Source organism: Branchiostoma lanceolatum, chromosome 7, assembly GCF_035083965.1.
Source record: "Branchiostoma lanceolatum isolate klBraLanc5 chromosome 7, klBraLanc5.hap2, whole genome shotgun sequence".
Lineage (NCBI taxonomy): Eukaryota > Metazoa > Chordata > Leptocardii > Amphioxiformes > Branchiostomatidae > Branchiostoma > Branchiostoma lanceolatum.
The window spans coordinates 11,587,890-11,605,725 of NC_089728.1; the positions used below are offsets into that span (position 1 = coordinate 11,587,890).

The following is a 17,836-nucleotide window of genomic DNA, read 5'->3' on the forward strand; positions in this document are numbered from 1 at the left end:
GATGGCGAAGACCGACCATGGACATCTCCTCAGCGTCCTTCATCTGCGGAACAGGAAGGATTGCGGGGAGGGGAATGTTGTTTGGAAAGGTTGGTGCAAATTTGCTTTTCTGATAAACGGTTGGTGCAGCCATCTGTTTTCTAAAATCAACTAGTGGAAATCTTAGAACTTTGGCATAGAATGTTTTCAGTGATAAAATTAGTGCAGTCTTTTCCGCGTCTCCATTACCCCCATTCTTTATCATATCCAAGCTCCGTAGTCTATTATTGCTCCAAGGTAAACTTAGTTGTTTGTCACTGTGGTGGTGGCTTTTAGAAACTCTGACAGGTTGCCAAGAACCAAAACGGTTATGTCAGGTTAGAATTATAGCGTTGCTCTCATGCATTTGAACAAACAAAATGCTTTGAGTGTCAAGGAACTTCAATACAAAAGAAAGTACTATCTTAAGTGTTTTATTTGGAACACACAGTTGAATACAGATTGAGAATATTTGATATCTCTGAGTAGTTTCCACAGTAGTTAATATGAATACTGCATGCATCAATACCATTTAAATAGTCATTTTTTAAATACACACATTAGAAGAGAAAAATTTGACTTATGTTAGGAACGGAAAGGGAATTATTGTGATGGGAGGTGGTCACATTAAATGAAAGGATTGCCAGTCAGGTCATGGGTTAACAATGTCTATAAACGTATGGACAGTGGTGAAGCCTGTCTGCCAGAATCCTGAGTCTGATCTACCATGGAAATAGCAAGTCTTGAAGTAAATGAACATTACGTTCATATGTGACTGATTTGTTCGAAAGTTAACACCAGAGAAGCTTAAGGATACATTTCAATTATCCCAATGTTGCGAGTTTCTGTTATGTCAAAGCCAGTCACCTTTTTTGTTTATGAATTGTAACAACAGCTCTAAGTATGACACAACTCCTCACGTCTTGCAACATCACACAATCAGAAACTAGCAGTATACATACTGATTATTAAGTATGATATCTACTGTCATCCTTTACCAAGTACTCTCACCATAGTCTTAACAGATCAGTTGATATGTAAGTAAAGTTATACATTTATAGATATTTGATATAGTATAAATATCTGTATAGTATTGGATGTTGAAGGCACTAGTGTCTATGTTCCTTTCCAGGATACTGTACAATTAGGAGAACCTACTCAGTTACAATACATGACAAAAACAACTCTGATCAATAAACACAAGCTATGCTAGTACAAAATGGATTGGTGCCTTGATGAAACATTGGTCCCACATAACAACAACACATTGCATAGCTATGATGGTAAGGTAGCTTTTTCCCTTACTGATATGTATGTTTGGTTGATGGAAAATAATATGTACAAAAGAAACACAAATGAGGAAAGTACTATGACCTATCCATGTGATAAAATAAAAAAAATAAAATAAGGCTCTGCCCATGGGTGTTGCCAAAATAACATGTTAGCCAAGGTGTGGAATGTGAATAATGGCAATAAAACAAAAAAAGCACAGAGCTATAAATGCATGATAGAAACTACATTGAAGTTTTAATGCAGATTGTACATCATAAAGAGAACAGGCCCCTTATAAGATTTTTAAAAAGCAGCACTCCAGCATGCCATTGATCATCCTGGAGGGACTTGATGTATTTTTGCTCACCTAGAATAGTTTTGGACTTACTAAGTATGTCACCACATTTCCACAGTCAGAACATAGTTTGATTGTCAAGAGCACTTCTATCTGGTCCCACAGATACATCACTTTTCAAATACAAACATGTAAATATTGCACACAAAGTCTTGAAATATTGATTCTTAAAGAGTTTTATCATATAGTAAGTGCTGAAAAAAGTTTGCATGGTATGTAATATGATACAGCACAGGCATTAAACATAGACAAATGAAAACATTCAATAGACACCAGTTAACATTGCAGCAAGCATTACGTGTGTTTTCCTCACACAAGGCACTCTCCATCCCCTATCAGCTCCATTAGAAATCTACAAACCCTTGTAACGCTGCAAGAAGCTGCCAAGATTATCACTACAGACACATTTAAATGGGAGCCCCCTAGCAGTTTCCTCCAGCATAGCAGACATTGTGGAGAACATCATGTGCCTCCTTCACGCCATTGTTGTTTGCATGTTCGAGAAGTTGCCTGGCTTCCCTGTACAGAGAGATAGGAAATATGAAATACATGAATTGTGTAATAAATAGATGTGTAAAACTGATCCCTTTATACTGCAAGCTTTAACTGCGCTTTGAAAACCATGAAAAAATATCTTACCCATCCCTGACATCTGTCTCCAGCCCCTTCAGGTGAGCGATGGCAAGGTTGTACGAGGCATGGGCGTGGCCCTGGTCAGCTGCCTTCCTGCAGGTAAACAATCAATACACAAGCAAATAAATAATTAAGAAGAACCAAACTGAGCATCAAGTGAATTTGAGATAAAGGTGATTGGAGGACAAGAGGACTATAACATGAGATCGTAAATGGTAACGTAATAAAAATGTAATGAGGGAGGTAAAACATTCATAAAGTACACCTACCTCATCCAGTCCATGGCCATCTTATGGTCCTTGTCCACGCCTCTCCCCTCCAGGTACCTGTGTGCCACAAAGTGCTGGGCCTGTGGGTACCCCAGGTGAGCGTAGCCATTGGTCACATGGAAGTGCAGGTGCTCGAAGTAGTTGTAGGCATAGTAGCCAAACCCCACAACAAACAGGATGACCAGGATCTGTGGAGCAAGCACAGAGTTTACTGTGCTGAAACTGGATAACCTCAATCCTCATTGAAAATCCAGTGCTGATAGCCAGCATATTTTCAATTTCATTACTTTTCCACATCATAAAGATCATCAGTATTCTTTTGAAATTTTAAGGACTAGATGATTCTCTGTAATTGTTAAGATATTGAGAAAAAAATCCTTCTGGATCTTCAGCCTTGCTAATTTGCACCTTTCACATTCAATACTGCAATGTTAACTGTTTGTGAGTGCACCTTGTCAGAATAGATCTTTAAAACACTCCAAGAGACAAGTAGGTCTTCAGCCACTTTCCTGGTACCACCCACACAAGCAGCAGTAAATGGTTACATATATGGCTATGGAATGCAACTTTGGCATAACCCTCTGTGCTGGCCTCTTACGTTTGTATCCAAACCCTTTCAATACCCTTACCTAAACATGACCTTCTGAGTCAGACTGTATCAACAAGAGATAAGAAAATATTTAGGAGATAACAAACCCTCCACAGAAGTGGACCTACAAACATGGAACATTTGGCAATTTGTCATCATCTAGTTGGTGTTAAGATGTTTCTCACAATTCTTTGTTTATGTTCTGATGCTGCCTTAAATCCAGGAAGTAATTAAGTCCATTCGGCTTTGGCTTTATGTATTGACTATGTTGGTATTTTTTCATCACCAGAATTCTGGATTTATGATCCAATCTACAGTTAAAAATGGTAAAGAATTAGTCCTGTCAAAATAGGTGAAACCAACACCTTAATTGAGCCATAATAGGCTAAATACTCAATATAAACTTGTGGGTCCTACCCATAATACTGGGAATCTAAATAAGACTGACAATTCATTTTTCACCAAAAAGAATTTCTTTTTACATTTGATAAAAGAAATATACATCTACTTTGGGCGAACAATATTTTCTCCTTTACATTTACCATTCCTTTTCAACCCAACCATTTAGCGAGATAATAACAGACAAAAGGACGACTGCCCATGACGTGTCAATAGTTGCCATGGTAACAGAAGCCACACCAAGTAATCCTGTCCAATCAACCACTGAATTATTTATCGTCCTATTGTTGTTCTGCATTACGTTACACACCCCATGCAGTCTAACCATGCAAGAGCACCATTTCATTTGCAATATTACATTACAGTATACTGTACAGTACATATTTTTTTTATACCTAATCCATTGTCATTGACCATAAACAATGTTGCCTTTGTCCTTGCTGTTAACATGCAACCTCGTAGCAAGAAAGTCAAAGAAAATATGTTTGCAATTGTGAAGGTTGCACACTTACATAAAATGCAGTTTGGGCAGTTTCAATATGATCTCTGTTTTGTAGTATGGTGCTCATTTGAGGTATTTCAAGAGGAGTTATTTCCTCCTGGAATTGAAATAAAAGTGACGTACAACTTATAATCGACAGATCCAGAAGCACTCTGACTGAGTTCTGTCTGCAGGGAGAAGCTTAAAAAATTTCAGATCCAACAGATAAAATTCCGTTTGATGTTTAACGTTACTGTCAGGTGTTCAGAAGCATCTGGAATTTTATTCTTGAGACATGCCTTGGCCTAAACTTACTTTCACGTTTCTTCATGTTATCAAAACTGTCTGATATTGTGACAGAATTTTTCAAAAACTTTCAGAGGATCGACTTACCCGTATATCTTATATGAACTAACACACCTGTAAGGGGACATTTAATGTTTACCACAAACACAATACGACATTCATTAAGTATATTTGGAAGAAGAATATTATCCTCATTGTGAGGAAAGTGTTCGCATAACCTCGACAAGAGTCTGCTTTCTCTGAAGACTTCCCACCCAACTCCTTCACGGTGACAGAATTTTGCATACCTCTAAGGCAGTGACCCACCACGGGTCGGGCTTCTTGCGCCGTGCCAGGTAGACCTTCTTGCTCAGTTCGTGGAACCACTCTTCCTGGGTGATGTCCCGTTCCCCCTTCTCTGCCTGCTCCGCCGAGCCCGTGTGTCGTTCCCTCACGCCTGCAGACCCCTGGCCTAGGAGAGGCTCCCGATCACCCATACCGTCCATAACGGACCCAGGAGAAGCGCGGAGACCAAAAGTTCTGCCCCACCGCTTGACGTACACTCTCTCCAAAGAAGGAAAAGAAAATTTGACTTGTCTCACCTGTTCGTGTCACGTGACGGCTGGAACATGCCATTGTGGCGGGGCTCTTGATACATGAAACTTCCGTGAGATTTAAAGAAAAACACAATTACATTTTCAAAACTTACTCTCATCATATCTAAAGGTCAAGAATTTGTTTCAAAAGTATGGAACATATACTTGGAAGAAACGTCAAGATATTCCTTTGGAGGACACAACCTGTTGTTCTAAGGTATCTCGACAGATGGCACTGTTTAGGTCAGGTGATACAAACTAACCAATGAACACGCAAGACTGCTTCTAGTAATGGCGGCGCTTGCCGTGCGTGAGTGACCGCAATCTGTCGACGTCTTTACGTACTTTTTGAACAATTGCTTAACGTATGCTCTTACCAAAGTCTTGATTTTTAATCTTGGAAAGCACTTCTGTAAATCTTGACCAATCTCATCGGTGATCGGCTTCCTGAACTGGCTCTGCGGTAAGGGTTTCTGATGGACATTTTCTAGGCCATGGCGGCGTTGTTGTTCCCAAACGTGTGATGGGCGAAGAAAAATCGTCCTGGCGGTTTTGTAACTCATGCATTCGTGATTTTGTTTCCCCTAAAGTTTGCTGTATCGTTAACATCGATAGCAGGTATGGAATTTGAACGCTTAGCCGCACATATGAAGCTTAGCACCATACATTTTCTCCAAGTCCGACCCTTCCCTAAAATTCTGCCCTCCCCACCTCTGTTCCGGATTTTCGAACACGCTTGCCATGCTTTCTTTTGTAATTTGATGAACCGAAGTTAACGAAATTGCTATCGATGCAATTTAGACAATTACTCACACATTTGCGTAACAGCTTTGTGCATACAAACGCCCTCGGTTTTAGTTTTTTTGTGTGAAATGGAAGGAACTTGATCTGTTCCATAATTTTTCAGGTCAGGTAACGTTAATCAAGACTGATATATTTTGATGCAGGACCAATAGCAGAGATACCTGTTGGGTACAAAAGTGGCTGCAATGGATGCAGCTGACAATGAAGGTTCCCAGGTGAGTCTGGGCGACGAAGAGCTCGGCATTTCAGATGACAATGAAGATGAGGTTGACGAGGCCTTACTGGAAGAGGACCCTGAAGATGACAGTGATGTTTCAGACAGAGAACTGAACTCACCAGACAACGTCATTGAGAACATTTCTGATGATTCGGATCAGGAGGCGGATAGCAGTGCTGTGAACGGTGTAAGCTCACAACAGCAGGCCCCCGTGGTGTCACAGTCATTCAGCGATGATGATGATGACCTTGATCTTGAGGTCCGAGAAGCAGAAGAAAGCGGGACACACGGCGAGAGGAGGGAGGAGGTAGAGAGTAGCAATGAGAGGCGAGATGTAGGTGCCCAGGATGTAGGAAGTTCCACCAGTCCAAGTGATCTGATAGATCTGGCCTTTAGTATACCTGACCAGTCAGATTCAAGCCAGGTGCCAGTTGGTCGATCAGATTCCACAGACCAGGCTCCTGACCAGTCTGAAAATGGGGGCCAAAAAGCTGACCAGTCAGCTCATGGGGCTGTAGTTGAACCATCAGGTGTTAGCATAGACCAATATGCTTGTGATTCAGCTGACCAATCAGGCCATGATGCTGCTGACCAATCGGACAACATCACTGCTGGTCGGTCAGAAGGTACTGTAGCTGACCAATCAGATGGTAGCAGGGCAGAGCAGTCAGGTGTGGCTGACCAATCAGATCGGGTCTCAGCCGACCAATCAGTGGGCAGCACTGCAAAAGTGTTGTTGAATGTGGACCATGTGACTGCTGACCAGTCTGATGCAGCGACGCCTGTGTTAGACGAACATGAAGCTGAGCTAGACTATGATGAGGATGTGGAGGATCATACGTCGGTCCATGGGGGTGAGGAACCAGACCAACCAGAACCAGACACATCTGACAAACTGGGTCAGGATGACAAAGAGGAAGGAGAGGGGGAGAAGAAGGTTTGTGTCAGTTAGATAGTCTCCCTCAATCTGATATTTTTTATTTGACCAAAATATGTCATTAATCCAGCAGTAGACTAGTGCATTCTAACTTGACAAAAACTTGTCTATTATGTGCACAGTGTACCGTCTCTCTGTTTGATTTTGTAACCAGTAGCTTGAACAAGTTACAATCATGAATTGCATGGTTAATCAACCAACGGACTGTATAACTAAAGATACTGTCGTTATTCGTAGTTAGTAATATCACATCAAAGAAATGCCAGTCATAGTCGTACTGCTTTATCCTCCTTGTTTATCTTGCCTGAATAATTTTCAGGAGGCCACTGACAATGGGGAGAAGAGTGAGGAAGGTGAAGATGATGATGATGGTGAACTTGGAGAGGTAGGTTGTTTGACTCTTAAGTGGTTGGCATAACAGCATAACACACCAGCTTTTAATAGTTTGTAGCTAAGTTAAGTTCAACAGTTAACCATTGTAGGTTTTATTTTTTCCTGAGAGGCAATTCTGTTTCATACATTTTGAGAGTTAAGCAAGAGACAGAGCTAACATACACAAAAATACATCTGTCTGTACAAGAAAACAAGGTGATTTTTCTGAAGTCTATGTTGAAAGTATGTCTTGTGTACAGCCAGTATGAATTGTAGTACTTTGTTTTTTTACAGGATGATGACCTGGAAGAAGGAGAAGTGAAGGATCCATCAGGAAGGAAACCCATGCAGCGCTCATTGTGTAGATTTTATGTCAAAGGTGTGCAACTCTGGTAGTCTTGTGCATAACAGATCCATGTGTCAAAACGCATTCACATAATGATCCATCTTCTCATCATCATAATGTATTATTGTAAGTATTACCCAGCAGGGTTCTACCTAGGGTTTGATTTTAGCATAATGGTAATGGAAAGGGGGAATTGTGTGGAACTAGGTCTTGGCCCTTCCATGATGTAGAGCTTTTGGCAAGGTAAGAAGTGGGCATTTTAAGGGTACCAAAGTTGGGGGGGGGGGATTGTACTTTTTAGACTACATGTCAGTTAAGAGGGTCATATTAACACTTCCCCCGGAGCCATTTGATCCTATATTACTACACTAGTAATTATTGGCAAGATACAGTTACACTAGTTGAAAATAGGTGCATGGTCCTTACTCTAGCATGGTGGTTGCAAATAACAGTGTGATAGCCCGATACGCTAAGTAAAGTACACAAGCTAGAACCCTGCCCAGTCTTGTCCATTGATTTTATTCTCCTGATTTCTACAGGCAACTGTACTTGGGGAGCATCATGTAGATTTCTGCATCCAGGTATAAATGACAAAGGTAGGCAATGCCGGTGACTTCATTTATCCTGTACCTTGTCAACTTGCAACTTTCTATTCTAGTTGCATAACAAACAAATAAAAACATTGGAAGGAGCGCTTTTGTATTTCAAAGAATATGGTTTGGGCCACCAGTAACAATAATGACAGGTCTGGGTTTGTGTGTCCTCCTATTTGGTTGCTGTTCACTGTTGGAAGGTAATGTTTGTTGTGAGACAAGTTAATAGTCCTCTCATTGGTCTGTTGTAGGTGCCTACTCCATGATTGACAGGTACCAGAACCAGTTTGGTGGGCCAGGCATTCTGGGCCCCCACCCCATGGGGCCCAATATGTGGGTATGTCTCTACTATTCCTTTCTTTTTTTGTCGTACATTATTGCTATTGTAGGATGTAGGATTTTTGCATACAGTGAATTTGACAGCAGATTGTATCTTAAAACTTTCCAATTCAGTATGGATCTCCGAGTTAATGCATAGTGTACATAAGCATCAGGATATATGTGCTACTCACTAGTCTTCTTCGCTTGTTCTTACCTCTTTTCTTTTCTCTCCCAAGGCTGGTCCAGCTCATGCAGAGGAGGACCTCCCTCCCCCACCCATTGCTGAACCTCCTGTAGAGTCTGCCTGGGAGAGGGGGCTTAGGCATGCTAAAGAGGTAAGAGACCAAGAGTTGTTATGTGGTGAACCAGTAAGACATAGCTTTGAGTATAAATGACAATTAAAACACATCATCAGAAGGTGAAACTTTTATGTGGAAATCAGATCTCTTAAAGTGAGTACAATCCTGTCTCAAAGCTAAACAATATCAGATGTTTCTATGAGAAGTGGTCAAGACAGAGGTTGAACATATCACTTTTGAGATTTCCACTTGTCATTGACTGAAAATTGGAATTGTCTGACTAACCCCTTAAGATTGATGCTTACATCAGCACATTTCTCTGTTTCTCTGTAGCTTCGCAAGAAAGCCATGCAGCGTAAGGAACAGGATGAAGACTTTGAGGACAAGCGCATGAACCTGTCCATCCCTGAAGAGGAATTTGACAACAACAAGGAGAATGACTTCTTCAGGAGACAGGCCAGCAGGACAGAAGGAGGGCCTTTTGGGTAAATGTCTTACAACCAAAACTATTCATTTAGCATATGAGTTATGATGTCAACAGTGTTTTGGTTAAGGTACCCTCTGTCTCTCTCCCTCTCTGTAGTTATCCTTCATTTTATGAAGGCTACATTAACAATGTTATGGGATGTCAGTACAGATAGAAAGCTTCCTGTTGTGTCCTGTTTGTGGTGGATGGCAATTCATCTCAATAAATCACTATTTTAGATGTTTATGCCCCCTGTACACTTCTACCTGAACTGCAGGTTCCAAGAAGAAGAGCAAGATTTCCCGTTTGAGCCGCCGCCTCCAGATCAGTACTGGCAGCCCGGTCAGTACGAGAACTTCAGCGTACGCTGGACCCGGGAGCCTGAGCCCCACTACACTGTGCATAGGGTGAGTCTACAGTCCGTGTACTTGCGGGATGTACAGTGCATTTGTATTTTCTGCCAGCGAAGAACTTTTCGTTGAGAATAATGTTGATATCAGGACCAAGAGAAACTTGATGTAGTTAGAGACTACAGGCACAAATTCAGACAGTTAGCAAAACAAAGATGTTGTGTGAAAACTTCAACTATTCTGGCAGAAATAGACTTAATATGTTGCAACACTGGCATGATATGTTTCTTTTCTATGAAGTTGATTTTGCATTTTGTATGAAGTACTGTATATACATGTACAGGCACAACATGTGTTTTTCTTACAGGTAGTTTGTGTAGGAAGTAGGAACAGAATCAACACAACAGAGTCCTGTTTTGAGATGTAATTTATATTGCGTGGAGGTGTGAGACTTCTTTAATGGTAACTTATCCTGTTTCTTGTCCTTTGAGGCGGCGGAACCCTCACCAACAGGAGGGAAACAAAGACAGGTTAGGAGGAAAACAAAATAAGCAAATGCTAAAAACATTTACAAATTCTTTTTGGTTTGTGTTTGGTTCGAATCCAGCATGTATTTCACAAAAGTTCCTGTTCACCGCAAAGAAATAAAGCAAAAAAACTGCATGGCGTGTACTTGGTTGAAATTTTTCATTCTCTCAAAACTTGGTTTTGTAATAATTCATTTTTATATAAGAATGATCATATTGCTGCTGGTTATTCAGTAGCTCAGCGTACAGAATAACCAGCTTCCAATTTTTTGAATTTTTTTTAAACAAACTGCGTTGCTCTGCATGAAACTGTTGTTCCATCATTTTCTTTGGAGGCTTGTTCCTTTGGATTGTGGCTAGTTCCTTAGCATTGTGGATAGTTCCTTTGCATTGTGGCTAGTTCCTTAGCATTGCGGATAGTTCCTTTGCATTGTGGCTTGTTCAAAGCTATGTTTTATATGATAGCCCAACATTTATTCATGGTCATGGTCTAATTCCAGGAACGAATGCGAGAGAGGGAGAGAGAAAGAGAGATGAGAATGAGGGAACGTGAGAGAGCAGACAGGGAAAGAATGAGGGATCGAAGAAGGGACCGGCGGCCCAGATCTATGTCCCCTCCTGAAAGGTAGGTGCATCAAAGTGTCAGTGTAAAACATGTGGCTTGGGGAATGACATCAGACAATCTAACAACATGTTCAAAAATCATTTACCCTTTTCTTGGTGGAACATAGAAAGGAAGTCGTAGCATCCAAATTAGGCACAAAGCAAGGTCAGGTTCAATATAAATAGAAGCATCATGGCGTAGCTTGTATCTATATCAGCTTGTAACCTTAGTTGATACAAGATGATATCTACTCTGGATACAGTTTGTCATGGCAAATGAAGTATGTGAACTTTTATTTGCTCATGCACAATATGATTGATGTACCTACTTTTGTAGGCACAGATAGATAATTGTAGTTCATTAATACCTAACACTCGATAATCGTGTTATGTATTTTAAAAGGCATCAAATGACTTTAAAAAGTCAACCAAGCCTGGCTAGATGTGTGTGTCTGGTTCTTTAATGACTCATGACTTTTAATGCAAGTTGAAAAATTGCATTCTTTTTCTATTTACAGAAGAGGCCCCAGACCTCCAGTGGCTCAAAGGTGATTTCCTTTTACTTTGTTACACTTACACTTGTACAATGTTTCTTTGTTTTGTTGTATGACTTTGTTTTCTACAACTTCAGTTTCAAAGCACATGGAAAACAGATTTTAGAAATGGTACATAGGATAACCATTTGAATAAATGCATGATTTCTGACCAGAGATATTTGACGTTGTTTTATCAGACCACCTCGCCGACCTAGAGACGACCGGCAAGAGCGGCCGAGACAAGACGGGAGACCAGACCGACCGGACAGGCCCAATCGTCCTGACCGTCCTCCGCGATCAGAGGCAACAGCGCCGCGGGTGCGAGCAGACGAGTGGAAAGATCCTTGGCGTAGGTCGAAGTCTCCGAAAGGTCGAAGGGCATCTCCTCGTCGCAGTCGGTCGCGGGGTCGCAGAAGAAGGCGGTCGTCGTCTCGAAGATCATCTGTGTCTTATTCTGGCTCTTCTAGGTACCGTTCTAATTCTCTAAATGATGCATATATTGTAGCAGTGATATCTTAGTTTAATTCCACCTTGACAGCAAGTAAGCTAAGAATGATAGATGTTTTTGTTTATAAGAAAGAAAGAAGGACAGTATTGGTTTTCCAATGTGTCTGTTTTCTGAAACAGTGAGTCAATGCTTTCTCAAGTCATTAATAGGTAAAAGTGACAAAAAGGATATGTATAAAAGCTTATGAGGATTGAAACTTTTGTCCCTCCCATCCACAGCTTGTCCTCGCGTTCCCGGTCCTCCTCCTACTCCTCCTACTCGAGTCGTTCCTCCTCGGGAAGCTCGTACCGTTCTGGTCGCAGCAGTAGCCGCTCATTATCACCATCTCCGGAGAGGAAAACCAGCCAATCACCAAAGAAGAAAGAAGGGGCAGAGAAAGAGGGGACCGCTGAGAAGAAACCACCAACAGTTGCTAAGTAAGAACCTATCCTCAACTGATCCAGTAACCAGGAACACATAAACTTGGAGCAGCTTGAAATTGTAAATTCACTTGACACCATCTCCAGTGTTTACCCATTCCTCTGATCATTTGCTAACTAAAGGCTAAACTATTCTGGTACCCAGCTTGGTGTATAATGCATGGAACTAAATGTCACCATATCTTATGTGTCACAGGAAGGAAGTTTTGTCAGAAAAGACGTCAAAGGCACCATCTCAGAAGACAAAAGAAAAGGCGCCAAAGTATGTATTCTCTTATCGTTTCCCTGTGTGTACAGGATTTGTTGTGGTCTCTTTCATGGCCATTAACGTATCATCAGTTGATTCGACCTTCGCATGTTTTGCTTGTCATTCAGATGTCAGGACCTGAAATGTAAGGAATTTGATACTGCAATGTAAATTACGAAATGCTCTGTTTATTATGGTGTCTGGAAGTGAAATCTTACTAATACATGTAAGTACAGGTCTTGCTCATGTGTAGAGGTTGCAAATGAACTCCTCCCCAATCCAAAAGTGCCAACCTTGGTTGGTCTGTACAGTACATGCCACATTCCTGATTCTTGACTAACTTGATTGTAGAAGTGCTAGGATTGCAGGGATGTCCAAATTTTGTTTCCTTTGTCATTTCAGAACTGAAGCACCAAAAGACAAAAAGCCAAGGTGATTAAATAGATAATTAAGTGATATGCTTATAAACTCTTTATTCTCCTTACTTTGAAGGCCTGCTAGATGGCCAGTACTAAAATGCCGGTATGAAGAAAATTGTTCTGAAATATACAGTGACGTGAGATATTTCTCAGAACATGTTAATATTGGTATCCACAAAATGTCATGCACCATTCCACCTTGCATTGGTTACTCTATCTGTCCGCTTTCAAACCATGGCGCCCCTTCTCCCAGCTCTTTTCTATAATGTATATTGTATGCTTAGTTTTAAGTCAACTAAGAGTATGGACTTAGCATGTGATAAAATGTAGACATTTACAGTTTGAAGTATTCCTTTGCATGCTGTAAAGGCAAACTGATATTGACTGCTGCTTGTTTCATCTCTCTGTATAGTCAAAAGAAGGCTCCTGAACCATCAACAAAGAAGCCTGCTGAAGCCAAGTCTGGGGCGAAGCCTGCCAGTTCCACCAAAAAGGTACCTTAGCAGTCCAATTCACATCATGTACACTGTATGAGTTTGTTCAATAATCATTGTTGTAAATTCAGCATGCTTTACAGTTCTTTGGCACATAGTGATACCATGTTTGTGAATTGAATAGATGTTCACAGGTATAAGGGCAGCAGTAGTTGGGATCACAGCTGATGAATAGTAGTATTGTTTTTAATGTGCTGTAGATTAGTTTGTATTGGTAGGCTTGGTACTGATACTGCCCATCTCTTCCATAATGAGGCTGCGGATGCTGCCTCCAGGGGTGGAAAACCTGTGGCTAAAGAGGCAGCAGGGAAGGCACCTAGTGGAGACAAACCAAAGGTCTCTACTGTCGTGTTAGCTTGACAAAACTCTTCTGTCCAGTCTCCCTTTCCACACTTCTCTGGGTGTCTCATATCTGCTGCTGATTTTGAATGTTCTCTTATTGGACATATATCATATAGGTACACGTGGGATGTGGGTCATTTATACTGGTGGATCACTTGTACCACTCTATCGACTGATAAAGTAAATAATTTTGTTTAGTCAGCTGAGTGGCACGTCCCATACCATAGGAAATCATAGTGGTCCATGAGTTTTATTCAATCTGCAATATTTTGCAGTATGTAGCTGGTAAAGTTGACTGTAATTCTGTAGTCACCAACTAAAATGTGGGGTAATTATCTTGACTATGTTTTACATGGCTCTGACAGACTTTCCTCTGTTCTTTGTATAGGCTCCAGAACGCAAGAGTCTGAAAGACAAGCCAGCCTCACCTAAAAAGTAAGTCTTGTCTCTTCATTCTGTTGCTCATTGAACCAAGACAACCTTTCAATTGATGTGTAATGTGCGACAGGAAGACAGCATTACAAGAACATAAACACTTTTCCTCCTGATCATGTCTGCCCTTTCATTTACAGAGACAGAACGAGTCGGTCTCCCAGTCTCAGTGACACAAACAGCGAGGACAGCCTGTCGCCATCCCTGTCGGATTCTGACTCGGAGCTGTCCCGTTCCCTGTCCCGTACGCCATCACGGTCAGGTTCAGAGTCGAGATCCTCCCTCTCACGATCCAGATCTCGATCTCGCAGGTATGAAGGGCAACTTTATGTTCTGGATTGTCAAGATTCTCTGTCAACTTGATAGTTTATCACATTTGATACCATAAAAAAATAGAAAAAGCCAAAAATAAGATATTTCTATTAGTAACACATAAAGGAAATGAGCTAGTCACATAGCCATGAAGTAATCATACACATGTATATGTGCTATGTTTAGTGTTATACCTAATCATACTTGTAGATGCTGTGTTTAAAGCAGTCTGTACAGGTGCATGCATGCCACGTCACATACCTAGATGCTATATTGAGAGCATCATACATATGGATGTACTGTATGCTTATTGACTTTGCCGTCTGGTGAGATTTATACCTGCTGTGTGTATTTTCCAGTGTGAGTGCCAGCAGTGTGTCGTCCAGGTCTAGCAGTCTGTCCAGCAGTATTTCCAGCATCAGTGCCGACTCAGAGAACCTGTACGGTAACATGGCTAGCCCAGTCTCATCAGCATCTTCACGCTCCCCGTCTCCAAGTAAGAAAAAAGAAGGTAAGCAAACAGAAGTGTTCTTTTATTTTTCATTGAATATTGCAGCAAGGTCAGTAGTTGCGCCATTTTTTCTATTTCTGTATTCTGATAGTAAAATAGGTGCAAAATGTTTCAGTAATTTTTAATTCTCGAATTTTGTTTCTAGATAAACCAAAGAAACCACCAGCCAAGCCAGCTCCTAAAAGCAGGCCTCCCGGGCCTCCACATCCCTCAAGACAGCGTCCACCCCCTCCATCGGGAGATGTTCGTGGACGCAGACCCCAGGGTCCCCCCCAAAGGCACCCCCCTCCGCCCAACGACAGGCGTAGACCAGACCCACCCAGACCAGACATGGACAGGAGGAGGGAGGAGGAGAGGAGAAGACGGGAGGAGGATGGGAGAAGAAGGGAAGAAGAGAGGCGGAGAGAGGACGAGAAGAAACGGGAGGAAGAACGCAGGAGGGAGGAAATGAGAAGGGATGAAGAGGAAAAGAGGAAAGCCTCTGCCAAATCGTCTTCACAAGCTGCACAGAACAAAGGCCCTGCCATGAAATACAGTGCCCACAAGCCTATAAAGTTAACACTTCTAAACAAGGTACTAAAGCATAGCACTGTGCTGTCCTGATATGATTGATGCTTTATTTGCCATCTTGTGTGCTGATCTTGGACACCATGTTCTAACAAATCAAATTGTCTTTTTCAAGCCTGCTGCTGAGAAGCCACCAGAGAGTAAGAAACGTGCTGCACCAGAAAAGGAGAAATCACCCCCAGCCAAGAAGGCTCGACCAGCCCCAACCCCCTCACCCATCAAGACAGGTGAAACACAGTCTTATGCTTTCATCATTTCTTGTACATGTATTGTCAAATGTTTTGGGACTGAAGGTTTTGGATGAACTGTTTCTACTTAATTACAAATGTGGTATGTAAGATTTGGGACTGAAAGTTATAAATTTTACTGTTGTTTTGCACACAACTATAGCAGAGAGACGGCCGAGTGCGGGAAGCCGACCGGAAGCCAAGCGACCACTCACACCACCAGGCGAGCCGCCCTCCCCGAAGGAGCCTCGAAGACAACCGCCTGCACCAAAGGCAGCTCCAGCAGGTAAGCCGGCAGCAAAACCACCCGCGGAGAAACCTGTGGAGAAGAAGAGCACCCTGTCCCGCAGAGAGGAGCTTCTGAAGCAGCTGAAGGCCGTAGAAGATGCCATCGCAAGGAAGAGAAAAAAGATGCAATAACACTAGGTTGGTTTGCCTACGGTGGGTCGTTCAGTTTAAATGAAATAATCTGCTGTACAGAGAAGAAGAAAAATGTGTAGCAGGGTTTTAACTGCCTGTGTATCAATCTACTACAACTGTACACGTCCGCCTGCCCCCTGGGACATCTAACTTATGTACTGTCAAGGGATGGTGGATTTTCCAGCTCAGTTATGCATGGTATGTATTTCTTTTGTACTACATGTACATGTATTTCTGTGGTTTTATTCAGTGCAGATTGCACATGGTGAAACCAGTTGATAACTTATCCTGGGGATTTTTGGGCAGAAGAAATTAGTACTGTACATTGGAAATGGCGTTGTACATTACATTACATTGTACAGTGTTTACTTATACATGTACCTTCCTACTAATACTGTACCTTCCTTTAGTTTTACTAAACACTGGGTGCATCTCAATGCAAAACTAGTCACAGAAACAGTATGTGATGGTTATGTATATGTTTACACAAGATAGTATGGGATGTTTAGGGTTGTCGTTTTCCAATGTATGTGGCGGCCTTTTTTCTCTGTTGTTGTAGTGGTAGTGCTAATTTCCTCACAGTAAGCCACTTAAAGTATGGCATGGCAGAAAGACCCAGAATTAGGGGCTTTGTTTATGTTTACTAATTTACTTTTTATCACTTTTTCATGGTATTGTGAATGCACCTTGCTGCTGCAATGCATACTTAACATGAGTAGCCAACACACTAATGTATTGTACAGTATAACATCTTTGTTTAGGAGGTAGGGACTGTGCTTGGTTCATTGTCCTGTGTACTTTTATTGTCTAATCCTTGCTGTGAATATTTGAGTCTGATAGCACCAACATTCTCACTTCATCTGATTTAACATTGGCACCTGCTTTGGCTTTCGATTGTACTCTGTTGTAACAATTTTTGTGTAAACCGACTTGTAGTGATTCTTTGGTAAACTGGCAAGGAGATTTGGAGTGTAGAACAGTACAAAAACTTGTAAAAAGGGTGTTCTGTTGTGTATTTACTGGTGACTAGAGAAGTAAGAGGACTTCTACAACTACTGTATGACGTATATCCTCCAAAATGTGTAATTTAAAACAAAGCTGCTCTCAGAGTTTTTTTTGTATACTATACATTTAAAAACCACATGGACAGTTGAAGCTTTCTACATCTGACTCACCCTTCCATTAAACCTTAATATCCTTTGTCCCTTTTCTCTTAAAGTCACGACTGTAAAGTGTAGTCAACTGTATCACACTGAGGTGGTTATAGTAAAAATTATGTAATGTAAATTTTGTAGTACCCTGCAGACTATAGGTCACAAAAGTGGAGAATAAAAACTCTCAAAACCAGTGTTTTGCAACTTTGTGGAAAGTCTTTTAACTCTAAGTCAGCTATCTAAGATATTGTCCTTTGTTTTCATGTCAGATTGGTATACATGTCACCAATTAGCTATAGCCCAATTCTACAAAATATGTGTTAATTCAACAAAGGAGTGCTTGAATGAATTATGAACATTGTGATATAATATACATATGAAATAGCTCTTAAGTCAGAAGTGATGTGAGAATCTTGTCAAGGTTGACAGGGCTTCGATGTTTGATAGCCTGGATGCCAGAACCCCAATCTCTAAGATATCCACACAATAGGTATTGGGGGGCTGGCATTCAGGCTA

At 41.3% G+C, this 17,836-nt stretch overlaps 2 protein-coding genes across 7 annotated transcripts; one reads left to right on the forward strand and one right to left on the reverse strand.

Annotated features, from left to right (window-relative positions):
* Nucleotides 1–1,526: 1,526 nt before the first annotated feature.
* On the reverse strand, nucleotides 1,527–4,917 carry LOC136439296 (uncharacterized). Of its 2 annotated transcripts, XM_066434657.1 has the most exons (5): nucleotides 4,610–4,917; nucleotides 4,048–4,134; nucleotides 2,548–2,735; nucleotides 2,285–2,371; nucleotides 1,527–2,164 (listed from the first exon to the last, which is right to left on the reverse strand). In XM_066434657.1, the coding sequence occupies exons 1-5, from the start codon at nucleotides 4,805–4,807 to the stop codon at nucleotides 2,068–2,070; spliced, it is 657 nt and encodes a 218-aa protein (XP_066290754.1). In that variant the 5' UTR covers nucleotides 4,808–4,917; the 3' UTR covers nucleotides 1,527–2,067. The 2 variants fall into 2 exon arrangements, with proteins under 2 accessions (XP_066290754.1, XP_066290755.1); XM_066434658.1 differs by lacking the exon at nucleotides 4,048–4,134 and having other exon boundaries at nucleotides 4,610–4,912.
* Nucleotides 4,918–5,154: 237 nt separating this feature from the next.
* Nucleotides 5,155–17,513, forward strand: LOC136439287 (zinc finger CCCH domain-containing protein 18-like). Of its 5 annotated transcripts, XM_066434613.1 has the most exons (24): nucleotides 5,156–5,360; nucleotides 5,845–6,855; nucleotides 7,175–7,240; nucleotides 7,522–7,606; nucleotides 8,113–8,169; nucleotides 8,418–8,503; nucleotides 8,724–8,822; nucleotides 9,120–9,271; nucleotides 9,530–9,659; nucleotides 10,094–10,132; nucleotides 10,630–10,754; nucleotides 11,251–11,280; nucleotides 11,466–11,735; nucleotides 11,995–12,192; nucleotides 12,392–12,457; nucleotides 12,845–12,874; nucleotides 13,274–13,355; nucleotides 13,611–13,691; nucleotides 14,086–14,132; nucleotides 14,270–14,440; nucleotides 14,801–14,952; nucleotides 15,098–15,525; nucleotides 15,635–15,746; nucleotides 15,910–17,513. In XM_066434613.1, exons 2-24 carry the CDS (start codon nucleotides 5,887–5,889, stop codon nucleotides 16,164–16,166), a joined length of 3,732 nt encoding a protein of 1,243 aa, XP_066290710.1. In that variant the 5' UTR covers nucleotides 5,156–5,360; nucleotides 5,845–5,886; the 3' UTR covers nucleotides 16,167–17,513. The 5 variants fall into 5 exon arrangements, with proteins under 5 accessions (XP_066290713.1, XP_066290711.1, XP_066290714.1 ...); XM_066434616.1 differs by lacking the exon at nucleotides 13,611–13,691 and having other exon boundaries at nucleotides 5,155–5,360; XM_066434614.1 differs by lacking the exon at nucleotides 12,845–12,874 and having other exon boundaries at nucleotides 5,155–5,360.
* Nucleotides 17,514–17,836: the final 323 nt, after the last annotated feature.

What these genes read in the sequence shown, in the direction of transcription:
- LOC136439287 (XM_066434613.1), top strand. Translation starts at nt 5,887, where the DNA reads ATGGATGCAGCTGACAATGAAGGTTCCCAGGTGAGTCTGGGCGACGAA. An exon ending in ATGATGGTGAACTTGGAGAG is followed by an intron (nt 7,241 to 7,521) that starts GTAGGTTGTTTG and finishes GTTTTTTTACAG; the next exon opens with GATGATGACCTGGAAGAAGG. An exon ending in TCCAGATCTCGATCTCGCAG is followed by an intron (nt 14,441 to 14,800) that starts GTATGAAGGGCA and finishes TGTATTTTCCAG; the next exon opens with TGTGAGTGCCAGCAGTGTGT.
- LOC136439296 (XM_066434657.1), bottom strand. Translation starts at nt 4,807, where the DNA reads ATGGACGGTATGGGTGATCGGGAGCCTCTCCTAGGCCAGGGGTCTGCA. An exon ending in GGTGGGTCACTGCCTTAGAG is followed by an intron (nt 4,135 to 4,609) that starts GTATGCAAAATT and finishes TTTCAATTCCAG; the next exon opens with GAGGAAATAACTCCTCTTGA. An exon ending in ATGGCCATGGACTGGATGAG is followed by an intron (nt 2,372 to 2,547) that starts GTAGGTGTACTT and finishes GTTTACCTGCAG; the next exon opens with GAAGGCAGCTGACCAGGGCC.